The sequence below is a fragment of the Hirundo rustica genome, chromosome 9, assembly GCF_015227805.2.
Source record: "Hirundo rustica isolate bHirRus1 chromosome 9, bHirRus1.pri.v3, whole genome shotgun sequence".
Taxonomy (NCBI): Eukaryota; Metazoa; Chordata; class Aves; order Passeriformes; family Hirundinidae; genus Hirundo; species Hirundo rustica.
Genome location: NC_053458.1, coordinates 30,868,907 through 30,891,262, shown reverse-complemented (window position 1 = coordinate 30,891,262; position 22,356 = coordinate 30,868,907). Strand labels below are relative to the sequence as shown.

The window sequence follows — 22,356 nt, the reverse complement described above, 5'->3', positions numbered from 1 at the left end:
TGCTGCATCCCTGGATGTTCCTACTAACAGCAGAAAGCAGTCCAAAAATACTGGGAGAGAAGTGCTGCCATAAGGACAAGGGGAGGATGGGTTCACACTGACAGAGGGGGGTTAGAAAGGATATTGGAAGAAATTCTTCCCTGTGAGCATGGTATGGCCCTGGCACAGGATGCCCAGAGAAGCTGGGGCTGCCCCATCCATGGAAGTGTCCAAGGCCAGGTTGGATGGGGCTTGGAGCAGGCCGGTCTAGTGGAAGCTGTCCCTGCCTATGGCAGAGGGGTTGGGACTAGATGATCTTTCAAGGTCCCAATCCATTCTAGGATTGATGCTGTGCTTGTTGAAACAAGCTGCAAGCAGAAAAATTGCTGGCTATAACGCAGGGAAGGGAGGGATGAGCCTGAAAGCTACTCTTCACAGCATTCCTCATCCCAGGGAGAGGGGACACATCAATAAAATTTTAAATCCCTGCATTTAGATTTGATGAAAAGAGATAATTTATAATTTCTTTACACTCTACATAACTAAACATTAGAGCCTGTAGCCCCAGGAGTTAAAAATATAAAAATGGGAATGAGAGTTTTAAAAGGGATGATGAACACATGCTGTCCTATGAGGGGAAATTAAAATCTGAGAGTCTTGAAGATGGTGCTATAAAAATCACATCTACTAAGCCATAAAGCAACTTTGAATCTGTGGCCCAAAGCTGCCCCTTCATCGACTTGCTCCAGCCTTGCTCTTGGAGATGTTGCACCTCCTCCTGCTGCACTCTCTGCTCCTAGGCCAGCATTTCCCACGCAGTTTTTTCGGGCTGAGGCTGCAGGATGTGTTGTTGGGAATGTGTTGCTTGAGTTCTGGGTTTGGGGTGGGTGCCCAAGGTCCTTGCTGAGGACCTTTGTACACCCTCCTGATGTTTGCTGTTGGAACAAAGTTCCTGAGCATCACTCATGCAAAAAGGGGACTTTGGTAAGAGGGCTGTGATGAAATATCTCTGTGTAAAGTGCAGATGGGGGGGGCTGTGGTGGCTGGAAGTGCCTGAAGAGGAGTGTGGCATGCCCGGGAAGGCGTGCTTCTTGGATTTCCTGGAAATATGAGATCCTACCACATGTAGGACCGTGTCTGGATTATGGTGATGGCTCTGAGCTGGACAAGGGCAGAGGGAGCCAGAGCGATGAGGGTGGTGGGCACGTGTGACAGGGCAGGAGCCCGCCAGGGTTTAGTGTGATGGGGCAAAACACTTCCCTGGCTTAAATCAAACCTTGTAGCATTTAGAAAAAGGCTTTTGCCAGCCCTCACTCCCTTCTCATCCCATCTGAAACATGGAGTTGGGCCTTGACTGTGATTTTGGGAGGTGGTTATGAATCAGAGGGATGCTGCAGCTCCCCATGAACCTGCCTTCTCTAGGTACCAACCTCTGAGTGATAGATACTTGCCTCTTGTTATTGGTTTTTGCAATAGGAACACTGTGTTTCCTGCAGGTGAGCTTTTTGAGGGATTCTCTGCAGGAAATGGAGGCCCTGGGGGCCTCACTTGGCCCCAGACATGCTGAAGGGGGGGGTACAGCTTAAGGTGTTGCCCTTCTCTTAGAGACCATGAATGAAACGTCTGGGCTGGGTCAACTGCTTGGCCAAGCATGGTGAGACTGGGATGACAGGTAACTCTTTCTCCCCACCCCAAACACATCTCCATCCCTCAGCTCCTCCATGCACAGGCCTTGCATGAAGGGTCTTCCATGGCGCTGACTACCTTCAGACACAAAAAATCTTCATTCATTCCAGACATGAGTCCATCCAGCTTCACGCTTTTGCTTTTGGTGTACTAAGGGTCACGGCCAAGGTGGGACATCCCCTCTCTCACAAACTTCCTTTTTTTGTCTCACAAATCCGAGCAAGAAGGAGAAGTTGCCACCAAAACTCCCCTGTTTTGTCTCTCCAAAATCAAATTTAGAAAATATTGAAGTGGTCTGGCAGAAGAGCTTCTTTCGAGCTTTCTCATTCTGTCTGGCTGTGTGTCAAATGTGCAAACTTTAAACACAGAGGTTTGGGTAAAGTCTTCATGTGAAATAACAGAAGAATTTCAAAACCTTCTGAAGTTCATATTCGTCCTAGAGATTTTTGCTAATCGGTGCTGGGGTTTTGTTTGGGTTCAGTTTTTTTTGTTGTTTTCCACTGGGAGTGTATTCTGCTGGAACAAGCTTTCCAATCTGTTTTTCGGTGGGGTTTCCATCATTTTGAGAATAGATTGCTGTTTAAATCAGGCAAATGGTTTTCACTGAAGATTTTGGGGTTGTTTCCCTTTGCTTCCAAGCATTCATACCACAGCTTTGCTTTCTCTGGCTGCAAATTGCAGAGCCAAGAACCTCTCTAGCTCACGAGAGCAGCTAAATTTGTTAGCAAAACGTCTCGTGCTGGGCTGAGGCCAAAGCACAGCTCCCTGCCTTCCTGTGGTTAATGGACTGACCATGTTGACCTGACTTCATGGCCATGTTATTGCTCTTTATTTTAACAGCATGGTTGGGCCAGGGGGGACTTGGGAGTCTCTGGTCCCACCTTCTGCTCTGGGGTTGGATGAGGCTGCTTGAGGCTTTTTCCAGCTTGATCTTGAACACCTGCAAAGATGGAGATGGCCATCCTTGGCCAAAGTTGGGCTGCCCCAAAACTTCCTCCCACTGTATTTTTATTGCATTGCATGTGCTAGGTTTATCAGCTGCTCTGTTCCTCCAGGTTTGAATGTGAATCCGTGCTAAGGCCCCCACGCTCCTCCCATGGGGTAACCAAAGATCAGGAATAGGGGATGCATGTCCCTTCTTGGCATGAGGTTGGGGCTGGAATATTTCTGGGCTTGGATGCATGAGGAACCTGGTCCCACCCCACTCCCAGACAGGCACACAGCTCACTCCTTCTGTATCTTTTATTAATGTATAGAAAATGCATTAAAAAAAGGAACTATACATAGCCTAAGAGCGGTCAGGACTAAAAATACTAGTTAACAATGGTTAACAAGCGTTGATCCCATTCTCCAAGCTACATTTTCATTACGGGGTGGGGAGGGTTGTTTAATATATTATTTATTTCTATTATAGATTTTATTTATGCTTTTATTTACTTTTCCTCCTCATTTGGTTACAATGTTTTGTGTTTGAGTTCATCAGAACCTGTCCAAGGCATTTTGTTGCCTCTGTTCTCCCTTCTTATCTATGATTTTAAACGTTTTTTTTAAACATATTAAGAATATTTCCAGGATAGCACCTGTACACAGGGGACTGTTTGTTTGTTTGTTTGTTTAGGTCTTTGTGTCACCATCCATCTGAGGAACCACTGACATCTGAAGAACTGCAGGCTGGGTATTGAGGCAGGTCTAGGAATCAGGATGTCCTAAGGGAAGGGCCTTTCCTTCCCACTTACACCAAATTTCCCTTCTGGAAGGGGCAAGGAGCTGCCACCACCATCAGGATTTTAGGAAAGGGGAAGGTGACCTGGAGGTGCTGGTGGTCCCCACAGGGCTCTGCTGGGTTTTATGGCCATCCCAGGGTGCTTGGCTGGCAGAAACAGGGATGGGCTTCTTGTTTGGCCCCAGGACAGAACCCTTTGTTGGTGGGTGTAAGTGAATTAGAGGTTTTTTTGGGTGAGAGTTCATTGCTGGCAGTGTTTGGTAAAGTCAAAACTTGTGGGCATGTCTGGGGGGCACAGGATAGGGGGTGTGTGGTCATCCCTAGAAGTGATGGTGGGGACATAGCAGGAGGGCAGCTCTGAGCTGGGATGAAGGTCATGTGCTGGTGTGGAGGTGAGGCACTGGGAGGGTGCTTTGGCTCCTGCTGTATTTGCTCTGAGCCTGTTGTGGGCGTGGGGACACCACTGGCTGAGCCTTCACCAGCTGCATCACTGGGAGTGAAGGTGGCGTGAGCTGTGCTTTCCACACCTGGGCACTTCACCTGGGATAAGCATCCCTTTGGGAAGGAGGCAAAGGGTTGGGGCAAGGGTGCATTTAGGCTGGTACTAAGCTTTGAGATGCCCATGGTAAAGTAATGCAAAGATAAGGAATGGAAGCTGACTTCTCCCCAGCCTTTGTGTGGATACTCTCTCAGTATCTTCCTACCAAAACTCAGCTACCCTTGGGGAGAGCCTGGCTTCTCTCCTTCTTGAAATTATTCATTTATAGATGCTATCACTTTACTAAAAGCAGTTTTCCTTTCAGGACTCTTTTTTTCTTTGGTTATGTTTCAGTGCAGTGTGCAATGGGAAGGTGGGCTTGGAGAATGGAAACAGAGGAAAAATGAAAATTGGGCAAAAGGTGAAAGTCCTTTTGTGTTTCCCTCCAGGATTTGGGGGTTAGAAATAAAAGGTGGCTTTGAAAGGCTGCAAGGGTCATGGGCACACATGGTGTTCTGCTCTGTGAAGGACTTGATGTGCTTCTTCCTGTTACATGAGGTGATCTCTCGCAGTGGACAGTGTGGTTGGACTAACAGCCTCATGTTCCTTTTTGGGCTCTGGAAAAAGCCTGAGCCACACAAGGCCGGGATGGCAGTGGAGCCACCAGAGCCCAGTGATAGTTCACATGCAGGAGCCAAGGTCTCTCAAGATGAGCACTGCACCAGATCCAGGCTTGGTTTTTGGGAATTTCAGGGCCAAACCTGGTCTAGCTGGAGAGTGAACTAGCCCATCCAGTGATGGAGAGTGAGAAGAAACTACTTAATCATGGGCCCGTTCTGTAGCATCAACATTAAGCACAAATTTGCTTGAAACTGCTGCCAGGAGCTTTGTTTAAAACAAAACAAAATGAAAAACAAAACAAAACAAAACAAAACAAATTAGAAAAATAACTTTCAGGGAAATTGTATCTTGTTTATGGAAAACATGAACAAGGGACGATGGCCCAAATGACCTGGTCATCATTGCTGTTTTTGTGGCTGGGCTTGGGCTAGGTTATCACCAGGAGAAAACCGTGATGTGATGATGTGTAGAATTTTTTCATTTAAAAGATTGTAGCAACTGTCTTTCACCAATGCCATGGAAAGGCAACATCTAGTATGACATGAGAGGTCAGGGACCAGCACTGATGTATTACAGCACTGAAAGATTGGATATTGCAGTTGGGTTAACTGGGCTGGCTCATCCTGGTTACAGAAACTTGTGTAAGAGATGACAGACATGAGGAGGGAGAGATCTAAGTCAGTAAACCTGTTTAGAGAATAATCAGCCTTTTTGAGTCCCTTCTTTTGAACCTCCTGGAAAATCTTGACAAACTTTGATTTTCTGCTGGAGTCTTACTTTCGAAAAGAGAAGTTTCTTGCCTTTCACTTGACTGTGAATGATAAGTGTATGTTTCCACTGACATCTCTTCCTTTCACTTGGGTAGGTAAGAAAACAGCACCATCCACTGCCAGTCTCTGCTGGTTATAACCATTGCTCCATTACAGCTTTTGTTGGGATGTGTCTTCCTATAAATTTTTGATTTTGGGGAAAAATTTACTTGGCTCCTCTACTAAAAGCCTTTTTAGGCTTTAATCAGTTCAGTCTGCTGCTTTTTGTTGGCTTTTGGGTCTTAAAGCAGGGTTGGGTGCTCAGGAGGTGTGACATGCCACCATCTGTGATCGTGGCCATGTCCTGCAAGAGATATCATCCTCTGCAGGCTTTGACTCGCCTGTTCCTCAACTGGTTGACTTGTTGCCTGATTTGATGCCAAGGGGAAGTAAGAAGGGACACCTCATTTACCTATGAGATGTTGCTGAGCATCCTTTCTCCAGATCAGTTTGTAAGCTGACCACATGAAGGACTGGGCCCTTTATCTACTCTTGACCTCGGTGTTAGCTGTGATTTCATGTGCCAGTATGTGGCATGGGAAAGGAGGTTATGTTTCCTGCTTAATGCTCTTCTTCGGCTCTGCAGCCATAGTGAGTAACGTCAGAACATTAAGGAGTGTGACCATGAAAGATACCCTGGCCTGAATTATAAGCTACTGCAAAGATGCCTTTATGTTGCCATCTGAAAGATGTTTTTGAGACAAAGCAGCTTCAGTATGATAAAACCAGATAGCAGTGTTTAGCATTTGTAATGTTCCTTTGGCTGCAAATCCAGTGATGAGATGCATTGTCTTTGGATGCAGGGACAAGTCCCTTCTTAGAGATCAGACCAGTGACAGTGCCCAGCATTGATCGGAGTCCTTGGCAGAAGAGTGACTTAAGCATGGTGGTCATTTGGGCTGTGTGGAGGTGGGGTCAAGAACAACAGGGCACAGGCAGAGCTATCCAAGGAGTCCATGTTCCTTGAGGACAGGAGAAGTTAAGGATGGGAAGAGCGAACTCATTAATTCTTCCAAGGGCCTTGAAGTGCTCCAAAATCTGAATGGAATCCCTTCCAGGAGGGGAAACAGTTGATTTCCTGTTAGAGAGATGGCAATACCAAGGCACTGAAATTTGTGTCCCTCTTGTGATGGCATTGAAGAGGGATGGTGTAGGAGAAGGAGGGAAATGGACATTCCTCAGCTTTCACTTGTCTTCCCTTAGCTGCATTGTCAGAATTCCATGTGTGCGTGGAGAACCATGAACAGGAGAAGCTGAGCTGTGACAGCTGTTGGCTTCAGGTTGGGCTGCAGTTGTGTGATATCTTTTTATTGCTGCTCCTTCTCTGAGGCTCTTTTGTTTGAGACCTCAGTGAGAGAGAGCATGATGGAATGTAGAAATAACAGAGGAAATGGGCCCTAGATTTCAGGACCACAAGTTGGGATTTTTCTTCTAAGTCTTCTAATTTGAGTCCTTTCTTCTCCATCAAGTTCAGCATAACCCAGGCAGATGTCATGGACCTGGAGTGGGCTGAGTTCAGCTTGGAGGAGTGGATAATGAAAGTTGGGACTGATGGAGTAGTTCTTATTCCCATACACCCCATGCACACGAGGGTGACTTTGTGGTGGGACCAACACATGAGCTGTGGACTCTCTGGAGTTTGCCTACATATGCAGATTTTTGCCAATCCCTCCTGTGAAAACTGGGGATGGGATGAGCCTTTGCTCATCCTCACTTAGTCCCCGTGCATCCAGAACCTGCACACAGGGCAGTGACGGGCCTCTGCCTGCTGGAAGAGTTGGTGTCTACAGGATGGCATGAAGCTTGGGACCTCCCTGCCAGGAGGGGACAGGGAGGCAGGGAGAGGACAGGCGTCCCTGGCCGTGACTGGGCCAGAAATGGCCACACCAAGGTACCCGTGGGGGAAGGTTTCTGCCACAGGCCCAGTGACAAACGTTTGTAAAAGGGTTTGCTGGAGATTTCTATGTCTTTTAAAAAAATATCAAAAAATCTGTCTCTCTTTCTTCTCGTGTTAAGGGCCAGAGTATTGGGATAGGGAGACTGCAGATTTGGTATTTCTCTGGGTCAGATGCAAAGCAATGAGGTCTTTCCTTTCCCATGGCCTTTCCTTGTGCCATGGTTCCCTCCAGCACTTGTGAGGGGCAGGTTGCTATCTCAGATGAGTAGTAATTTTTTTCCCTTTTCATATTATAAAATACAAACAAATGACAGAAAGGTCAGGTGGTGGGGGGCAGGAGGGGTTCAGCTGGCTCAGAGCTGTAGGGATCGTCGCTTTCTCCCAGAGATGTTACGGTGGTTGTAAGGTCGCATCTTCATTTCCACAAAGGGAATGGAGAACTCGTGGCCTTTCCAATGGTACCAGTTAATCCCCTGGCAGGAGGGAGAGAAAGGCAGAGGGTAAGGAAAGTCCCTAACAAGAAACTAGAGTGGGAGAGGAGGGAAACAAGGTTGATTGCTGTAGAGAAGTCAGAAGGAAAAACTTGTTATAGCAGGAGCAAGCAACTCCCCTGCTTCTATGGCTTGATTGTTTTTTCCCACTGCTCAAAGGCTGATCAAATTTCATGTAGGTCATTTTTTTAATCTAACACACTACAGCAAATGACTATGGCAGCGTGTGTGAGGCACAAAGCATTAGCCTACTTGGCTTGAAGGTGGCTCTGTTTGCTCCAGCTGGTGTGGTGTGGTCATGCCACCAGTTCTGACCCTGGTGCACCAATCACACAGCCCCAGCCCTAACCTAGGCTTGCTGACACGTTCCCCTAGAAGAAATTGCTGAGGCTTTCAACCCAGCTCTGCCCTTACCTGACTGTGCCGGGACTCTCCGTACTTGCCGTTGAGGTTGGTGCGGTGGCAGTTCTTATACCACCAGGCCCCTTTGTAGGACATGGCACAGTTGGTCACAGCAACATCATTGTCCCTGTCCTTGGTGGAGAAGGGGCGTCCCTGGTGATAGGTGAGGGAGTCTCCTGTGGAAAGAGGTGCCATTAAAGGTGATGGAGTCTGAATTATCTGGTCTTTTCGCAAAGAAATTAGGATATTCTGGTTCTGTGGTAACTATTCCAGTCAATGGCTCAAATGGCTGACTGTCTGGGAATAACGTTGAATGGAATTGTTCACAATTGGTTCATCTGAGGTCCTCTGCTGTCTGTTTAGGATCAGTGCAGACCATAGCAAATCTTAGAGACTTCTTGGCTTTGTCAAACAAAGTGCTTGGATATGTGTTTGGATCTGAATTTCAGTGTTTCAGAAATTATTTCAATCCCAGATTTTGGCATCCCTCATATCACAAGGCTTGGCTCTGCTATATAAATTCAGGATGTTTTCAGCCTCCTTCTTTCCTGTTAAACAAAAGGAGCTTTTTCTCTCAGAGACCAAAACATTCATCCCTTCAACCAAGATGCTTGACCATCTTTTCTCTCTTTAGATAAAGGGAAGAAGTTTTTGGAAGATGTGTGATGCCTTATTCCACCAAAACCTCTAACCTCATCCTCACTAGATAACTAGAGAGCTGCTTTTGCATGGATGAAAAGCCAGAGTAAAAAATGGTCAATTGAGTGATGTACTCAAAGGAGACATTCTCAATATGCTCCTTGGTAATCCCTAAGGACATATGAAGTGGACCCATGCTGGCTGTGTGCAATCCAGCCACGGAGAGACTTATTAGAAAACCTCTTGGCAATGAACCATTTGTTGAGCCCTGGCTCCCTTAGCTTAAGGTGGAGCAGAAGGTCCTTGGCTGGATGGCTAGAAGCAGAGTTTGTGTGGCAAAAGGGACAGAATCATGTCTGCATGACCCTATTACTGCCATCCTTGGCAATAGGTTGGGGCCCTTGTTCCCTGGGATTTGAAGTTAGAGCAAGTACTTTGTTGCACACCATCAAGATTCCTGTCACTTCTCTTCCAGTGGTGACTAGCTGGTATTGAATAGGGAAATTCCTGCATCTTGGGTATGTTGTGGTGTTCCACCTAGTACATGGTGGAAGTTTCATCATGGAGGCTTGCCCTGGGCATGTCTATCCCAGATGAAGGGGGTTCAGTTGTACCCCTTCTCCCTTCTTGTGGAAGAGGTCCCCTGTGCCCTCCCTCTAGCACCCACTCTTTTCTGGTAGGGAACTCTAACACTCCTGAATCAACCAAGCAAGCAGGTATGACAGTGTCCTTGCACAAACTGGGCAGCCTTTGGCCTTTACGTGAGGAAATGACTCAGAGGATTTCGGATTTTTCCATAGCTGTGGAAAGGCGATAAATACAGCCTCCAGCACAACATCAATAGCCAACTGTGGCTATTGCCAAGTGAGATGACACCTCTGATGATTGACTTGGTTATTTGAACAGCAGTGTCTCTGATATTAAATATTTAATCCCCAATGGAAAATTCTGTGTCCTTAGTGGGATTTATCAGCCTGGTTTACACAATGGACTGCAGGAAGGCAGGAAGGACTATGGGTTTTTGTCTTGCTGCTCTAGACAAGTGAGATTTCATGTCGGGATTTCCTTTTCAGTCTTGGACCAACCAGTCACAGGATTTCCCAAGATCCTTGCTAGCAATGAGGATGTACCTGAAGTGCCATTGTAGTCCCCAATTCGCAGTTTGTAGAGGCTCCGGGAGTCACCGATGGAGAACTTGTCGTAGTAGGCATATGCCGTTTCCTGACCATCCCTCATGTCTATTCGCAGCTCGTAGCGCCCTTGGGACGTGATCTTGTGAATGTTGTCCAAGCCTGTCGAGACAGCGAAGCACCCAGTGAGACCTGGTGCCCAGATCCGCTCCATGAACAAACAAGGAAAGCTCTAGGCAAATAAAACAGTAGTGGGAAATGAGAGCAAGGAGAGGAATCAAAGAGCTGTAGCACTTGTGGTGAATCTGTGTATCTCCTGTCACTGCCGGGGTCTGAGCTCTCTGTCCCCACTCAAGCTTCACTTCCCTGTGTCTGTGAGCAGTGGGTTCGAGGCCCAGGTTCAGATTTCTTCATGCTGCTGAAGATTGGAACATTCAGCTGTTGAGCCCTGGTGCTACTTGTGTTGTTGTTAAGCTGCCATACAAGCCAGAGTGTGTTTATGATGCAGGTCCCTTTGGCTCATGTTCAGGATTTGGAGGAGCACACTCAGTTTCAGAGCTGTGCTGTCTCCCACTCGCTCCCTTCCTGCTTTCATGGGTAGCTGACTTTGTGGCCACCAGTGCAACCTGTTGTCATCCAATGGACAATGATGGGTTTTGGTCCATGAGAACTGACAGCATACCCCCCTCCTCTCCTAGAGAGAGCAAACTAGGGAGTTGCTGGCCTTCACAGTGCGCCTTTATGTGATGTGCGTCTGCATAAGTTCCTAAGGTAAAGGGCAGGGAACGAACAGAAGGAAAACTGTCTGAGGGAGAACGTAGAGGAGTGTGGTGAAGGGCAAGGAGCCAAGAGCTGACACAGTGTTCATGGAACTTAGGTTTGACACATCAATGAAAGGCAGTCAGGGAAGGTCATACCCAGCCAAAACTCATCCTCCAAGTTTCCAAAGCCAACCCGGTAATCTGCCCATTTCCGGAAGAAATCCGTCAGCCCATTCTGCCGCCGCTGGAAGACCTAATGTGGAGGAGGACAAGGGGAAAAATCATAATGATGGAGATGAGAAACGGCTTTGCCAGGCTTTCGACACACAAGGTAAAGACAATAATTTTTCTTTCCGTTGTGCCTTTCAGGAGAGAAAATTTCAATGCCCATACAGTTAGCATTAATTGCAGCCATGCAATTAATTCATGTACAGGTATAGAAACCAAAGAGATATAAGATAATGTCCAAAGCCAATTAATGGTAGAATAGAAAGGAACTGGCCTTCAAGATTGCTGCTTTAACTAATGCTTGGTGCCTCTGGTTTTCTAGCATGTAATTTGGCTTTGAGCTGGCTATTTCTGATGTCCAAGGGGATGCTCTGAAGCAGAATGAGAGGGAAATTTACTGGCTAGAAATCAGTGTCCCTTTTTTTTTGTTTTTGTTTTTTGTTTTTTGTTTTGTTTTGTATTGTTTGGTTTGGTTTGGTTTTGGTTTTGGTTTGACTATACATCTACCAGGGTTTTGGTGTAATATGAGTAAATAAGAGTTTGACATGAATAAGATCAAAGCACCATGGCATTATTTACTTACACTGTCAGTCCATCTACATCAAGACAAGCAGTGTTTGTGCAGTTTAAAAGCCAAACAGGCATTTGTTTCTAAAGTTCTCCTGTACAGACTCAATTGGGGTGATGCCTGACACCTTCCTTCTGCAGGCAGCATGAATCATTCCCCATGAAAGCTACCAGCCATTAATTTCATTTCCAGAACAATAAATCAGCTTCACTCACAGATTTTGCTCTCCAGAAGCACTGCAAACATGTCAAATAAATCAAAGGGCATTTCTCCAAGTGTAACTATTATTACCGGAGCGTGGGCCATTCCCTGTGGCGTGGGAAATGAAGCGTGTGATGCTGAGCCTGCTGTCATTCCCGTGCCTTGCTGGTAGGGGCTCGCTTGCTTTGTGATGGGGACAACATGCGGCACAACCACATGGATACTCACAATCCAGCCACCTCCGTCGGTGGTCATGTCACAGTACACCGGCACCCGCTGGCTCAGGTCCCCATTGATGGAGATGGTGTAGACCCCACTCAGCGTGTCTCCGTTCATCAGGTGTTGGGCGCAGTCCTGAGGGTTAGCAAAGACACGTCCTCCTGCAAAATAAAAAAAAAAGGCAAAACTCAAGCAAAGAGACACCTTTTCCCCATGCCTCAGGCTCCACTAGTTACAATCCAAGAAAAGTCTATCTTGGCTTCTGTGTTCCAAGTTACTCCACAAGGCAGTGAGATTTTACATCTGCCATCAACCTCAGAGGACTTACTGGAAAAAAAATGTGTGCATATATTAATTATTCTTCCATATGTCATATACTGGAAAGGTGCATGGTAAGATCACGATGAATGATGAGGGATGTCACTTCTTGGACCATCTTTCTGCATGTGTCTGAAACCCTGGGGTTCAAGCTGTTTTCAGCATATTTAGACAGCTGTGAAAATACCAAAACCTGTTCTCCTCTCAGAACTGCCAGCTCTAATCAAGTTTTATAACTTTTCTCATTCCAGGGGGATTCTCTTGATTCTCCATGCCCTTGGAAATGATGGTGGACTTATGCTGAGCTAATTGTCACTTGCAAGCTGAGCAGGAATGAGGGTCTGTGAGATGCTAGAGGTAGGGTAGTGTGTGACTGTGCTACAGGTCTCCTCTAATGAGGAAACATCTTATTTTGTGATCAGAATTTAGGAGAGTCTTAATTGTGACAATAATCCTTGGCAGTATTGGGATGTCAGCTCTGGGAACAATTTTTTCTTATGTAAGACAAAAGAGGAAAATACATCTTTTCCTTTGGTGTTGGTATGTATGGATGATGGAATAAATGAGTGAAGAGCTGGCAGCGTGGATGTAGGTTTCAAGGATGTCTCTGAACCAAACTGAGAAGGCGTGAGGCACCTTCAAATCTTCTGTGCTGTGTGTGTCCATCACAGTTGTGTAGCGTCCCATAGGACCAAGGCACAACCCTTGTCTGTAGCTTCCCACTTGGGTGCATTCCCCCCCGGCTTGTGACCTGAAGACTTGGAGGTCATAGCTGTGTCCAAATGTTGAAGATCCCCTCTTTTTTCTCTCCATCTTCATAGTCTGTATCACAGACTGGCAAGGAATTGTTTGTATTTTATTGTATCCAACAATGAAAACTTCTTCAACTACAACAACTTTGGGCTCCCCTGAGCTCTGTGGAGATTGCTTGTTTCTTAATTTATATTCATACCTTTAGGAGCCCAGGAGACCTTGAAAGACATTTCAAACCACTATAAATTATAAATACTGTATCTGTTTCTTCCTTTTGTCTCATCTGTATACAATTCCCCAAGAACCTTATACAAACATGAAACAAAAGAGGCTGAGCTATTAATATGTCAGAGGGAATAGAAGAACCCCGAGATGTGTACTGTAAGCAGAAGGAAGCCAAACAATTTAAATTAAGCCTGGGTGGCTTTTTTTTTTTCTTTTTGTCCTTAAAGACAAGTCCTTGTTCTCTGCAAAGTGCCTTGATGCATTGCCAGAGTAAACTGAATTGCAGATCTGGATGCTTTGATGAGAGATGCTGCCATGGATTGCATTGCCTTGGTGATAGCACCTGGTTGCTTCTGTCTCATCAATATTGGGGTAAGTGGGGAGAAACTGACTTGTTGCTAATGCCTATCTTCACCTCCAAGGCAAGTTAAATGTGTTGGATACTGCGTCAGCAATGGGGACTAACATTGCTGAGGTCTGACATTTCTGTTTGATAGAAAAGGTGCTCTCCTTGTTTGAGGTAAGTGGCTTTCTGCCACTTTATCCCACCTGCGAAGTCACCCCCATGCAGCTTCATCCCTGACTCCCAAGCAGCCTCAGAGATTACACGTGTTTTTCTATCATCTGCTTGAATTGTACTGGTGTTACACATGTGTAAGAGGCAAGAATAACAAGAAAGCCTGTTTCGTAGATGTATTAGAGAAGTAATTTCTTCTTTTGTGACATAAATAGTTTCTGTTATCTTTAAAAGCTTTGCATATAACTGGGATGGGGAAGTGTATCCACAGCAGATTCAAAGAAAACTCTCCTGACTGAACTGGCAGTGCAGATGGGAGGAATTTTGGTGGACATCATCTTGACACTTCTCAGTGCTGTTGATGCCCAGGAAAAATATGATTGGATTCAGCACCGAGCAAGATGCATTCTCTCTGTAAGTGCCCTGGCCTAGTCATGCTTTTCAAAGAGGGTAAGGGACAATTTGCTTTGCATAATTTCTGTTATGAATGTTTGTAGAGGATGGGAGCAATGCAAGCTTCATTCTTGGAAGAGAAATATTCTGTCTGTGAGGGTCGTGATGACTGTGGATGCCCACCTCTTGATCCGAAAGGAAAACATTCCCATTACTTCAGTGCCCTAGTGGATTGTGAATGCTCTAGAATGAGAGTGGGAAGGAATAATGCAGTTAGATAAAGTGCTGGCTCTGCTGTCTGTGACTCCACTGGTGGTGGTGGAGATGCACCTGCTTGATATTTCAGGATACCCCAATCCTGAAGACTTTCAAGGTCAAATTCAACAGGGCTCTGAGCAACCTGATCAAGTTGAAGATGACCCTGCTTGCTGCAGGGTGACTGAACTAGATGACCCTTAAAGATTCTTTCCAACCCAAAGTATTCTATGATTCTTTGATATTTGTGAGCAATCAGATCATGTCTACAGCATGGGGACACTGGCTGGGTCCTTTGCCAGGAGCATACCTGTTTATATCTGTTGTTGATTTTAGTGGGTATTTTTTCCTCTGTTTATGCACTTGAGGGTGGACATGAACAAGGCAAAGGGCCTGGTAGATGGTTCCTGGTCTGAAGCTCAAATCCCCTTGCCCTGGGCTGGGTCTTGTGTTTGAATCATAGATCCTTCAGCCATTAACTTTTGTAGCAAAGCAGCACTGTGGGTCATGGCATTGTAAGTACTCTGTGGATCATGATGGAATGCTGCTTGAGGAGGGAAAGTCCCTAAGAGCAGTCCATTCTTACCAGCATGGTACATGGGCCAACCTCTGCCTGTCTGAGTGGGTGCAGTGTGAGTCCTCACCTGTGGTGAAGGTGGTTGAGATGAGGCCGCTGCGCATGGCGTTCTGGGCAGCTTGCAGGTGCACGGTGTACTCCGTGGTCTCAGAAAGCCCCTCCAGACGGATCCACGTGTCCTCGGCATCCACAATCAGCTCCTGTACATGGGTCCCAGAAGGAGGCAGACACCAAGAGCAACAGATGAGAAAAGCGATGGGGAGCCTAAAGAGCAAGTGAGGAGGGAAGGGAAGCCACAAACTAGTGCAGCCCTTGGAGCCTGGCCGAGGGGCATTGCACGACTGCTTAGACCCCTGGACTGAGTGAATGTGAGATCAGTTAATACAGTCAACATTTTGGAATGGTTTGGGTGGGGGAAAGCAGCATGGTTTGGAGACAGATTTAAATGTTTGCAGTCTATGTACTCTTTCTACTGGGTCTGTTGGGACATGTGTGCCCTCAGTAAAAGACATGACTGATTGCCCAGGCAGCACAAGGAATAGAACTGGCCAAACCTGGTTATCAGCCAGTTTTGACTCCATCAATTCCTGTCATGTTAATTTTTCTGGTTGTTGGCCAGTGCCACACAGCATTATCGAATCCCTTCTGCCAAGCTATTATCCTCTGGCTGCTGCGAGCCAATCATGCCAGCAAAGGAAGCCAGACTATTTGCCATGGCGTATTTCTGACAGTGTTTGTTGCAGCTCCTTCAGACAGGTAGATGTGGACAAACTCATTAAATAATCAAATGTATTGTATTTCAGAATTAATTAGCTGTCTGTGCCTGTCTTCCTTTTTGCAGGAAGGACAAATGGCATTTTTAGCATCTCTGCAGAACAATATTCTCCTGCCTCAGCTTGCTTGTGTTTCACCAGCTGTGAATTTCCCCTGTTCCTCCAAACTTTCCAGGTAACCCCTCTATGCCCAGACCAGTAGGTGTGCATAATCATTTTGCCTTAGGCAATCTCTTCTTGCTTTTTCCCATCACCTTGCTTAGTAGGAAGTAGTGTCTGCCCTTCTGGTCTTTCTGAGCCAGTGAGCATTGTTCTTTTGCTTTGTTTGGCTTCTCCTGCTTGTTTAACCATGGTCCCGTTATTTCCTGACTTTTGTCAGGCCTTTTTATGAGCCTCTTTTGTGTGAGGACTCACTCACCTTACGGCTGCCATCGGTTGATCTGTAGGTCATGATGTAATTCTCAATCTCTCCCACTGGAGGAACCCAGGACAGCAGGGCGCTCCGCCTTGTGACTTCACTGGCTGTCAGATTTGTTGGAGGATCCAAAACTGCAAGAGTGGATAGGTGCCAAGGGAAGTGCAATTCCTGACACACAACCACCTCAGCCCTGCTTCCCAACTCAGTATGCTGAAATCAACCTTACAACACTGAGCTACAGCCCAAAGTCCATCCTCACCCTCAGTTTCAAGACTTCAGCGCCCATCCCCAGTCTTGAACAGAGCTCTGCAAACTCTATAGAAGTCCTTCTCTACTTGTGTGCCATCATAAGGGTAACAGCTGTGAAATTCATGTGCTATGGGACCTGTCAAGCTGTTTGTGAGCAAAATGGGTTGTCGTGTTCTTTTAGACGATGGCCTTGGGCAAAAAAAAGACCTGGTCAGGGGTCTGCTCAGGAAACCACATCCAGAGGAAATCACAGAAAGGGATGGATGGATGGATGGATGGATGGATGGATGGATGGATGGATGGATGGATGTTGAAAGAGTGAAAATAATGGTTGATGCTTGTTGATTAAAATTCTGTTCTTGTGTTGTGCCCTACACTGGTATTTGGGATTGGTGTTTGTAGCATCCTTTTGGCATGTGGCTACCTCTACACCCACACTGTGTAACAAGAGCTTTGGCTCAGCCATGCTGGCTGCTTTTCCTGGGGTGGGAGCATGGAGTGAGGAGTGAGGGAAATGATTGTACATACGAGTGGTGAAGTTGGTGCTGATGGTCTGGCTGGTGAGAGGCCCACTGGTGGCATACATAGAGACTGTGTAGGTGGTACTGGGCAGCAGGTTGGTGAGCTGGTACTCATGGTTGTCTCCATCCACCAGAATTGTTTCTCCTGCAACTGTAAGCAAAAAGGGATGAGTTAGGGTAGACATTCAAGGTGGTTCTGCAAAATGTGTCTCGGGATATGACCTCATGTATAAAAGCACTTCTATTGCTGAAACACCATAAGGTACTGTGCAGCAGCTGAGCTGCAGTGGTGCTGTTCAATCTAAAGGGTGGTCTGATTTTTCCCACAAAACCTATAAAACCCAAGGCAAGGGCTCCTTCCCTACTCCCTGTTTGAAGGGCACCCACTGAGCCCTGGGCTTTGGGATGGGAGAGAGGTTGAGGTGAGCTGAAACAGAGCCCGGGTGTACCTGCACGACGTGTAAGGATGAGGACATAGCTTTCCACCTCCGACAGCGGCGGGTTCCACTGCAGCAGCGCCTCAGTGGGAGTGATGTTGGTGGCCGTGACTCCCAGGGGGACATCCATGGCTGCATGGGAGAGAGATTCAGAGAGGATCCATTAGGAGACTGGATTATGAACTGGAAGGGCATCTTGTGGCCGTATCGCTCTGTGTCCTGCCCTGCTGCCCAGACGCATGTGCCTGCACAGGAGTTACTGCTACCCAAGCTGGAGTGCACAGATGTCATCGCTTGTGCAACTCTGCTACCTGGGCTGCTCATCCACTCTTTTCTTAATGCCCAGTCTGGCATGTTAGGGGTTTTCTTTAGGTGTTGAGGAGTCTGGGGATAGCAGAAGGTTTTATTCTTGCAGCAAATGCTGTTTATGACAGGGCTTCCCTAGGGATTATTTCTGGAAATCCGTACTGTGTTTAGGAAAGGTTGTCATGATTGCCCAGCTTCATGTTTCTGGCTTCCCTGTGCCTGGTACACAAGTTTATCACTTTTACTCATGACTGCCCATGCATGTTTGGGATAAACTTTGCTGAGACATACCTCAAAAGCCCACACTGACCCCTTGTGAACCCTCCTTATCGTCTCCAGTTTGTATCCAGCTGGTGTGAGGTCCAGCTTGCTCTCAGTCACCTGAGTATTAGTGCAAGAAGGGACTTCCAGCCAGAACTGTTTGATTGTTCCCTGCCCACCTGTGTACGCAGTGATGGAGGCCAGCTCGCTCTCCTCCCGGCCCCGCACGCTCTTCACCCCGATTTCATACTTGGTGGCAGGCTGCAGGTCCTGGAGGGTGTATTCAGTGGCATCCCTGGAAATGGCCATACTGTCTGTCCTCCCTGCAGAGACGGAGCCAAGAGCTTTGACATCACGGCTGGCCCCATCCATCCCTGGGGCTCAGGAGGAGCTTGGGAGGGGAGGGCAGCTCCACAAGACACTAGAGGTAACTGGGTTTTGGGCCTGCAGGTGCACTCCTGTGTGCCCATCACTCTGCTGGCCTGGCCTTTTCAGCATTATCGACAAAACTGGGGCCAAGGAAGATGAGGTAGTCGAAGCAGATGAGGGAGATGGGATTTCAGGATTGAGCCCTGAATTTAACCATCTCTAGGGAGGGCACACTGCTGGGGGCCACTCTATGTGCCCCTCTGTGCTGAGCTGGTTGCAGTGGTCCCTTCCCATCCTCATCCCACACACCTCATCCTCTGCTCTGTAGTCAATGCCAGTTATCGGTCGCTTTGCCCAAGGCACTGGGATGCTGCCTGGGTGAGGATGACCTAGCGGCTTGCTTGGGCCAGCGGATGGAAGGAGGGTTGGCCGCTGTGAACTCAGGGCATGAACAGGAGTGTTCTGGCCCGTTACCTTCGGCAGCACGGTAGGATATTCTATAGTGGTCAAAGGCAGCGATGGGAGCGCTCCAGTAGACCGTCATGGACTCCTGGGTGACGTTGCCCACCCGGATGTCCTTTGGTGCATCAAGTCCTGGTGAGATGGAGCACAAAGAAACGCTGTGGGAGGCAGGTCCACTTGCCATGCCCCTGCCTGCCCGCCCTGGTGGTGTCCTGTGCCTGGTGGGGGGTGTCCCGTGGTACCTGTTGTGATGGAGCCCATGACAGGCTCGGAGCTGATGGTGCCGTGCACGGCCACCAGTGACACCAGGTACTCGGTGGATGGCTGCAAGCCCGTCAGGCTGGTGTGCCTGCGGGTGCCATCGAGCGTGACCTGCTGTGCCTCCTCCTCCTCATCCCGGGGGCTGTAGGTGAGGATGAGGCGGTCTGCTGGTGGGGATGGGTCACTCCATGTGACATTCACACTGGAGGATGTCAGCTGGGAGAAGTGCAGCTGTGAGATGGGCCGAACACCTGGAAGATGGAGAGGAGAGATGCAACCTCAACCATTTGCAGATCCTTACCTCCACATTTTTCCCAGTGCTTGTATGGGAAATACGTCAAAAAGGTGGCAAAGCGGAAGATCTGGGCTCTCAATTGATCTGAAACTGTGCTGGGATCAAGAGGCAGAACCAGGAGGGGAAAAATGGTGCTTTTCTCAGCTCCACCTGCAAACATCCTCCATCCCAGACCCATATGGGGGGTGATGGAATGTCCCACTACAGATGGTATGTGCCGTCTGCATTTCATGACTGCAGACTTTTCAGCCAGGGATCCTTGTGAGATCCCCCGAGGCTTGCTTTCTTCTTCTTATGGACACACAGGCCACACAGAGGCTCACACCCTGACCACAGGGAACAGCAGAGGGATGTCTGTTTTCCCCAATTCTGTCTTGTCCTTTTGGGAGCCTCCAGCAAAGCAAGTGTGTTCAGTGCTGCTGGCCAAAGGGATTGTGCCGCCACACTGGTAGGGCCATCCTCCTTTTGAGGTCAACTGCTCCCGTGTGGGCACATTGACCCAGCTGTCATCCCCATCACCACCTCAAGGGTTCTGGTGCCAGGGGTGCAGTGGGCTGGCAGAGGTGCCAACAAGGTCTGTGCCCTTGCCGCCACCCCAGCTTGTGTTTCTCTACCCGTGAAGGCATCCACGGTGGCCTCCAGGCTCTGCTGCCGTCCCCTCTCAGCGATGATGGAGATGGTGTACTCTGTCCCAGGCTCCAGCTCTGAGAGGGTGAACTGTGACTCATCCCGGGACACTGTCACTTCCGAGGCCATTCCTGAGGCAGGGGTGAAGGTGATGCGGTAGTGGTCGATAGGACCCGTGGCTTTGGTCCAAGCCAGTGAGATGGACGTCTCAGTGGAGGCTGTCACCAGGAGATCCCGGGGGCTGTCAAGCTCTGTGGGAGAGGGTTGGTGCAGAGCTTTGTTTTCATGCATGGACTGTCCTATGGGGGATCTGAGCCACAGGAGCCAGCTGTGCTTGGAGCAGGCAGTGGGGCCAAACTCACCAGTCCTGGCATTCATGGTCGCTGGCACACTCTGCTGGCTGTCCATCACGGCTGAAATCCCGATGCCATATTCCGTTCCTGGCACCAGATCTACCAGGGAGTGCAAAGAACATGAAGGGTTTGAGAGCAGAACCTGGCAGGGTGACCTCAGGGTGTGTGCGACCCCTTCTCCACCTCCCACAGGTGGGGGCAGGGGAGGACCCTCCCAAGCGTCTCTGGGGTTAGCAGATCTCCCACAGGTCAGCAGTTCCTCTGCACATTGCAGAAGACCTGAGCCTTTTTAAAAAGCCCTGTGGTGCCTTTGGACAGGGAATTTGGATTATTTTAGCTCAGAAACAAGCCGTTTTTAAAAGTTGTTGCTGAGGTCTGCTGTAATTGCTGGCAGTGAGACAGAAACCCTTGTGTGTGTGAGCTGAGATGGGAATGATAAAGTACCTTTATTTTTTTCCAAAGTGATGCAACATCAAATATTGTCACAGGGCTGGTGTCTTGGAGAGAACTAAATTATGCAGAGTAAATGAAATGCACATTAACTGGGAAAGATGCAGTCTTTCTGGGAGCTGAATCAAGTCCTGTTCCTTGAGGTGGACATATCCTGAGGTGCCTCTCTCAAGGAACTTGGGAATTGAGCTCCTCCAGCTCCTTTCCTCTTGCACTGCTTTAACTCCATGGGGTGTCTTTTGCGTCTGCTTGTCACTTCTTGGCTGCTGGTGGCTTTATTCCCCTCTTCCCTCTGCTTCATGATCTTTCCCACAAAGTTAGAAAAAGCCATAAACTCTACAGCTCAGCCTCACCGTGCCTTGCCCAGGGGCAGCATCCCCTGGAGCCACCAAAACCTTTCCCAAGAGGTCAGCAGAGAGGGAGACTCTCCTCCCCTGCTTTTCTCTTGCTACAGTGCAGTCTTGGTGATGAGAAGGACCCCCTTGGCCCTGCTCAATATGTGTCAAAAGTATTCTGGAAAGAAGAGCCTGGCAGAAAGGAAGGAGAAGGAAGAAATGAGCAGGAGGATATAAACCTTTTTCCCAGCTCTTTTGGGACAAGCAAAATTATGATCATTTCTGTGCAAATGCTTATTTTTTATAGAGACTATGGGTCAGGGCCAGGCTTGCTGCACTTTTAAGCTTAAATCTTTGGTAAACTCTGCTCAGTGCCATTCCTCACTGCTTTTCCTGCAAGTAGATGAGAGTGGCTGAAAGAATTGCTAGTTGCTTTCATACCATGAATCCCACCAGGTCCTGGGTGACTGAAAAAAAAATCCAATGGGTTTTGCGAAACATCCAACAAGACTGGAGGACGTGACTGCTCTGTACATAATGGAGCTATGGGAGAGGCTCACGTGCCATCCACATTATGACTATCTCTCTTTTTTTTTTTTTTTTTTTTTTTTTTTTTTTTTTTTTTTTTTTGGCAGATTTTTTTTTCATTATTTTCTGCTATGACTAGGTTGTTGGTGGGGTTTTTTGTTTGTTTGTTTTTAATTGGTTTGTTTATTACATAGTACCCTGGGGACTGGAAGCAATGCACTTGCATGATGGTGGAGGCACTATATAAAAATCACTCTCTACAATTGACGAAAGAATCTGCATCTCTGCAGCTTGCTCTGGTTTGGTTTCTTGCAGGCTTACCTGAGTCTGCCAGAGCCCTGGCAGCTTTTTTAGTTTTATTGAGGAAAACAAGAGGCTTCAGGCTGCCACATACTCCAAGGCAAGCTCAAGTCAAGCCATGGATATCATCACAGTGTGTGTCACTGCTGTGCCTCTGCCCAGGGAGGAGGATTTGGCCCATTTTTAATGCTTCTTTTCACCTAGAAAGCCAATAAATGTCCTAAAGGAAGAGCTAGCAGGAGTCTAGCACTGAGTCTCTGATCTCATCCTACTTCTCCCTACGCATCTTCATGACAAAGACAGAAGAAACAAGCCCTAATTTCTGCATTCCACATCTTTTGAGATAACTGCTCTAATTGCCTTGCTGCCCTCCAGCCTTTCTTGTGACTCTGCTGCTATGCCTGTAACTTAACTTTTGACCCACTGAACTCTCTCCTGTAATTCCATATGGCAGATTCCTGAGCCCTTGAATGTCCTGGGAAGGCAGAGAGTCAGCATGGTAGAACCTGGTGTCCTGCCATACTAAAGAGCTTCAAGATGA

At 47.7% G+C, this 22,356-nt stretch overlaps 1 protein-coding gene across 3 annotated transcripts in view; it reads right to left on the bottom strand.

The window, feature by feature from the left end:
* Positions 1 to 2,957: 2,957 nt before the first annotated feature.
* TNR (tenascin R) overlaps positions 2,958 to 22,356 on the bottom strand; it is a 74,163-nt gene continuing 54,764 nt past the window's right edge. For 2 of the 3 annotated variants that reach the window (XM_040073651.2, XM_040073652.2), the window contains 14 exons: positions 20,212 to 20,301; positions 19,837 to 20,100; positions 18,909 to 19,178; positions 18,679 to 18,798; positions 18,015 to 18,158; positions 17,281 to 17,400; positions 16,839 to 16,982; positions 16,062 to 16,192; positions 14,938 to 15,070; positions 11,842 to 11,993; positions 10,773 to 10,869; positions 9,856 to 10,017; positions 8,099 to 8,262; positions 2,958 to 7,666 (listed from right to left, as the gene is read on the bottom strand). In XM_040073651.2, coding sequence (XP_039929585.1) covers positions 7,547 to 7,666; positions 8,099 to 8,262; positions 9,856 to 10,017; positions 10,773 to 10,869; positions 11,842 to 11,993; positions 14,938 to 15,070; positions 16,062 to 16,192; positions 16,839 to 16,982; positions 17,281 to 17,400; positions 18,015 to 18,158; positions 18,679 to 18,798; positions 18,909 to 19,178; positions 19,837 to 20,100; positions 20,212 to 20,301 — 2,111 coding nt within the window. In that variant the 3' untranslated portion in view covers positions 2,958 to 7,546. Of the gene's footprint in view, positions 7,667 to 8,098; positions 8,263 to 9,855; positions 10,018 to 10,772; positions 10,870 to 11,841; positions 11,994 to 14,937; positions 15,135 to 16,061; positions 16,193 to 16,838; positions 16,983 to 17,280; positions 17,401 to 18,014; positions 18,159 to 18,678; positions 18,799 to 18,908; positions 19,179 to 19,836; positions 20,101 to 20,211; positions 20,302 to 22,356 lie in introns of those variants that run through there. The other variant, XR_005702271.2, reaches the window with a different exon arrangement.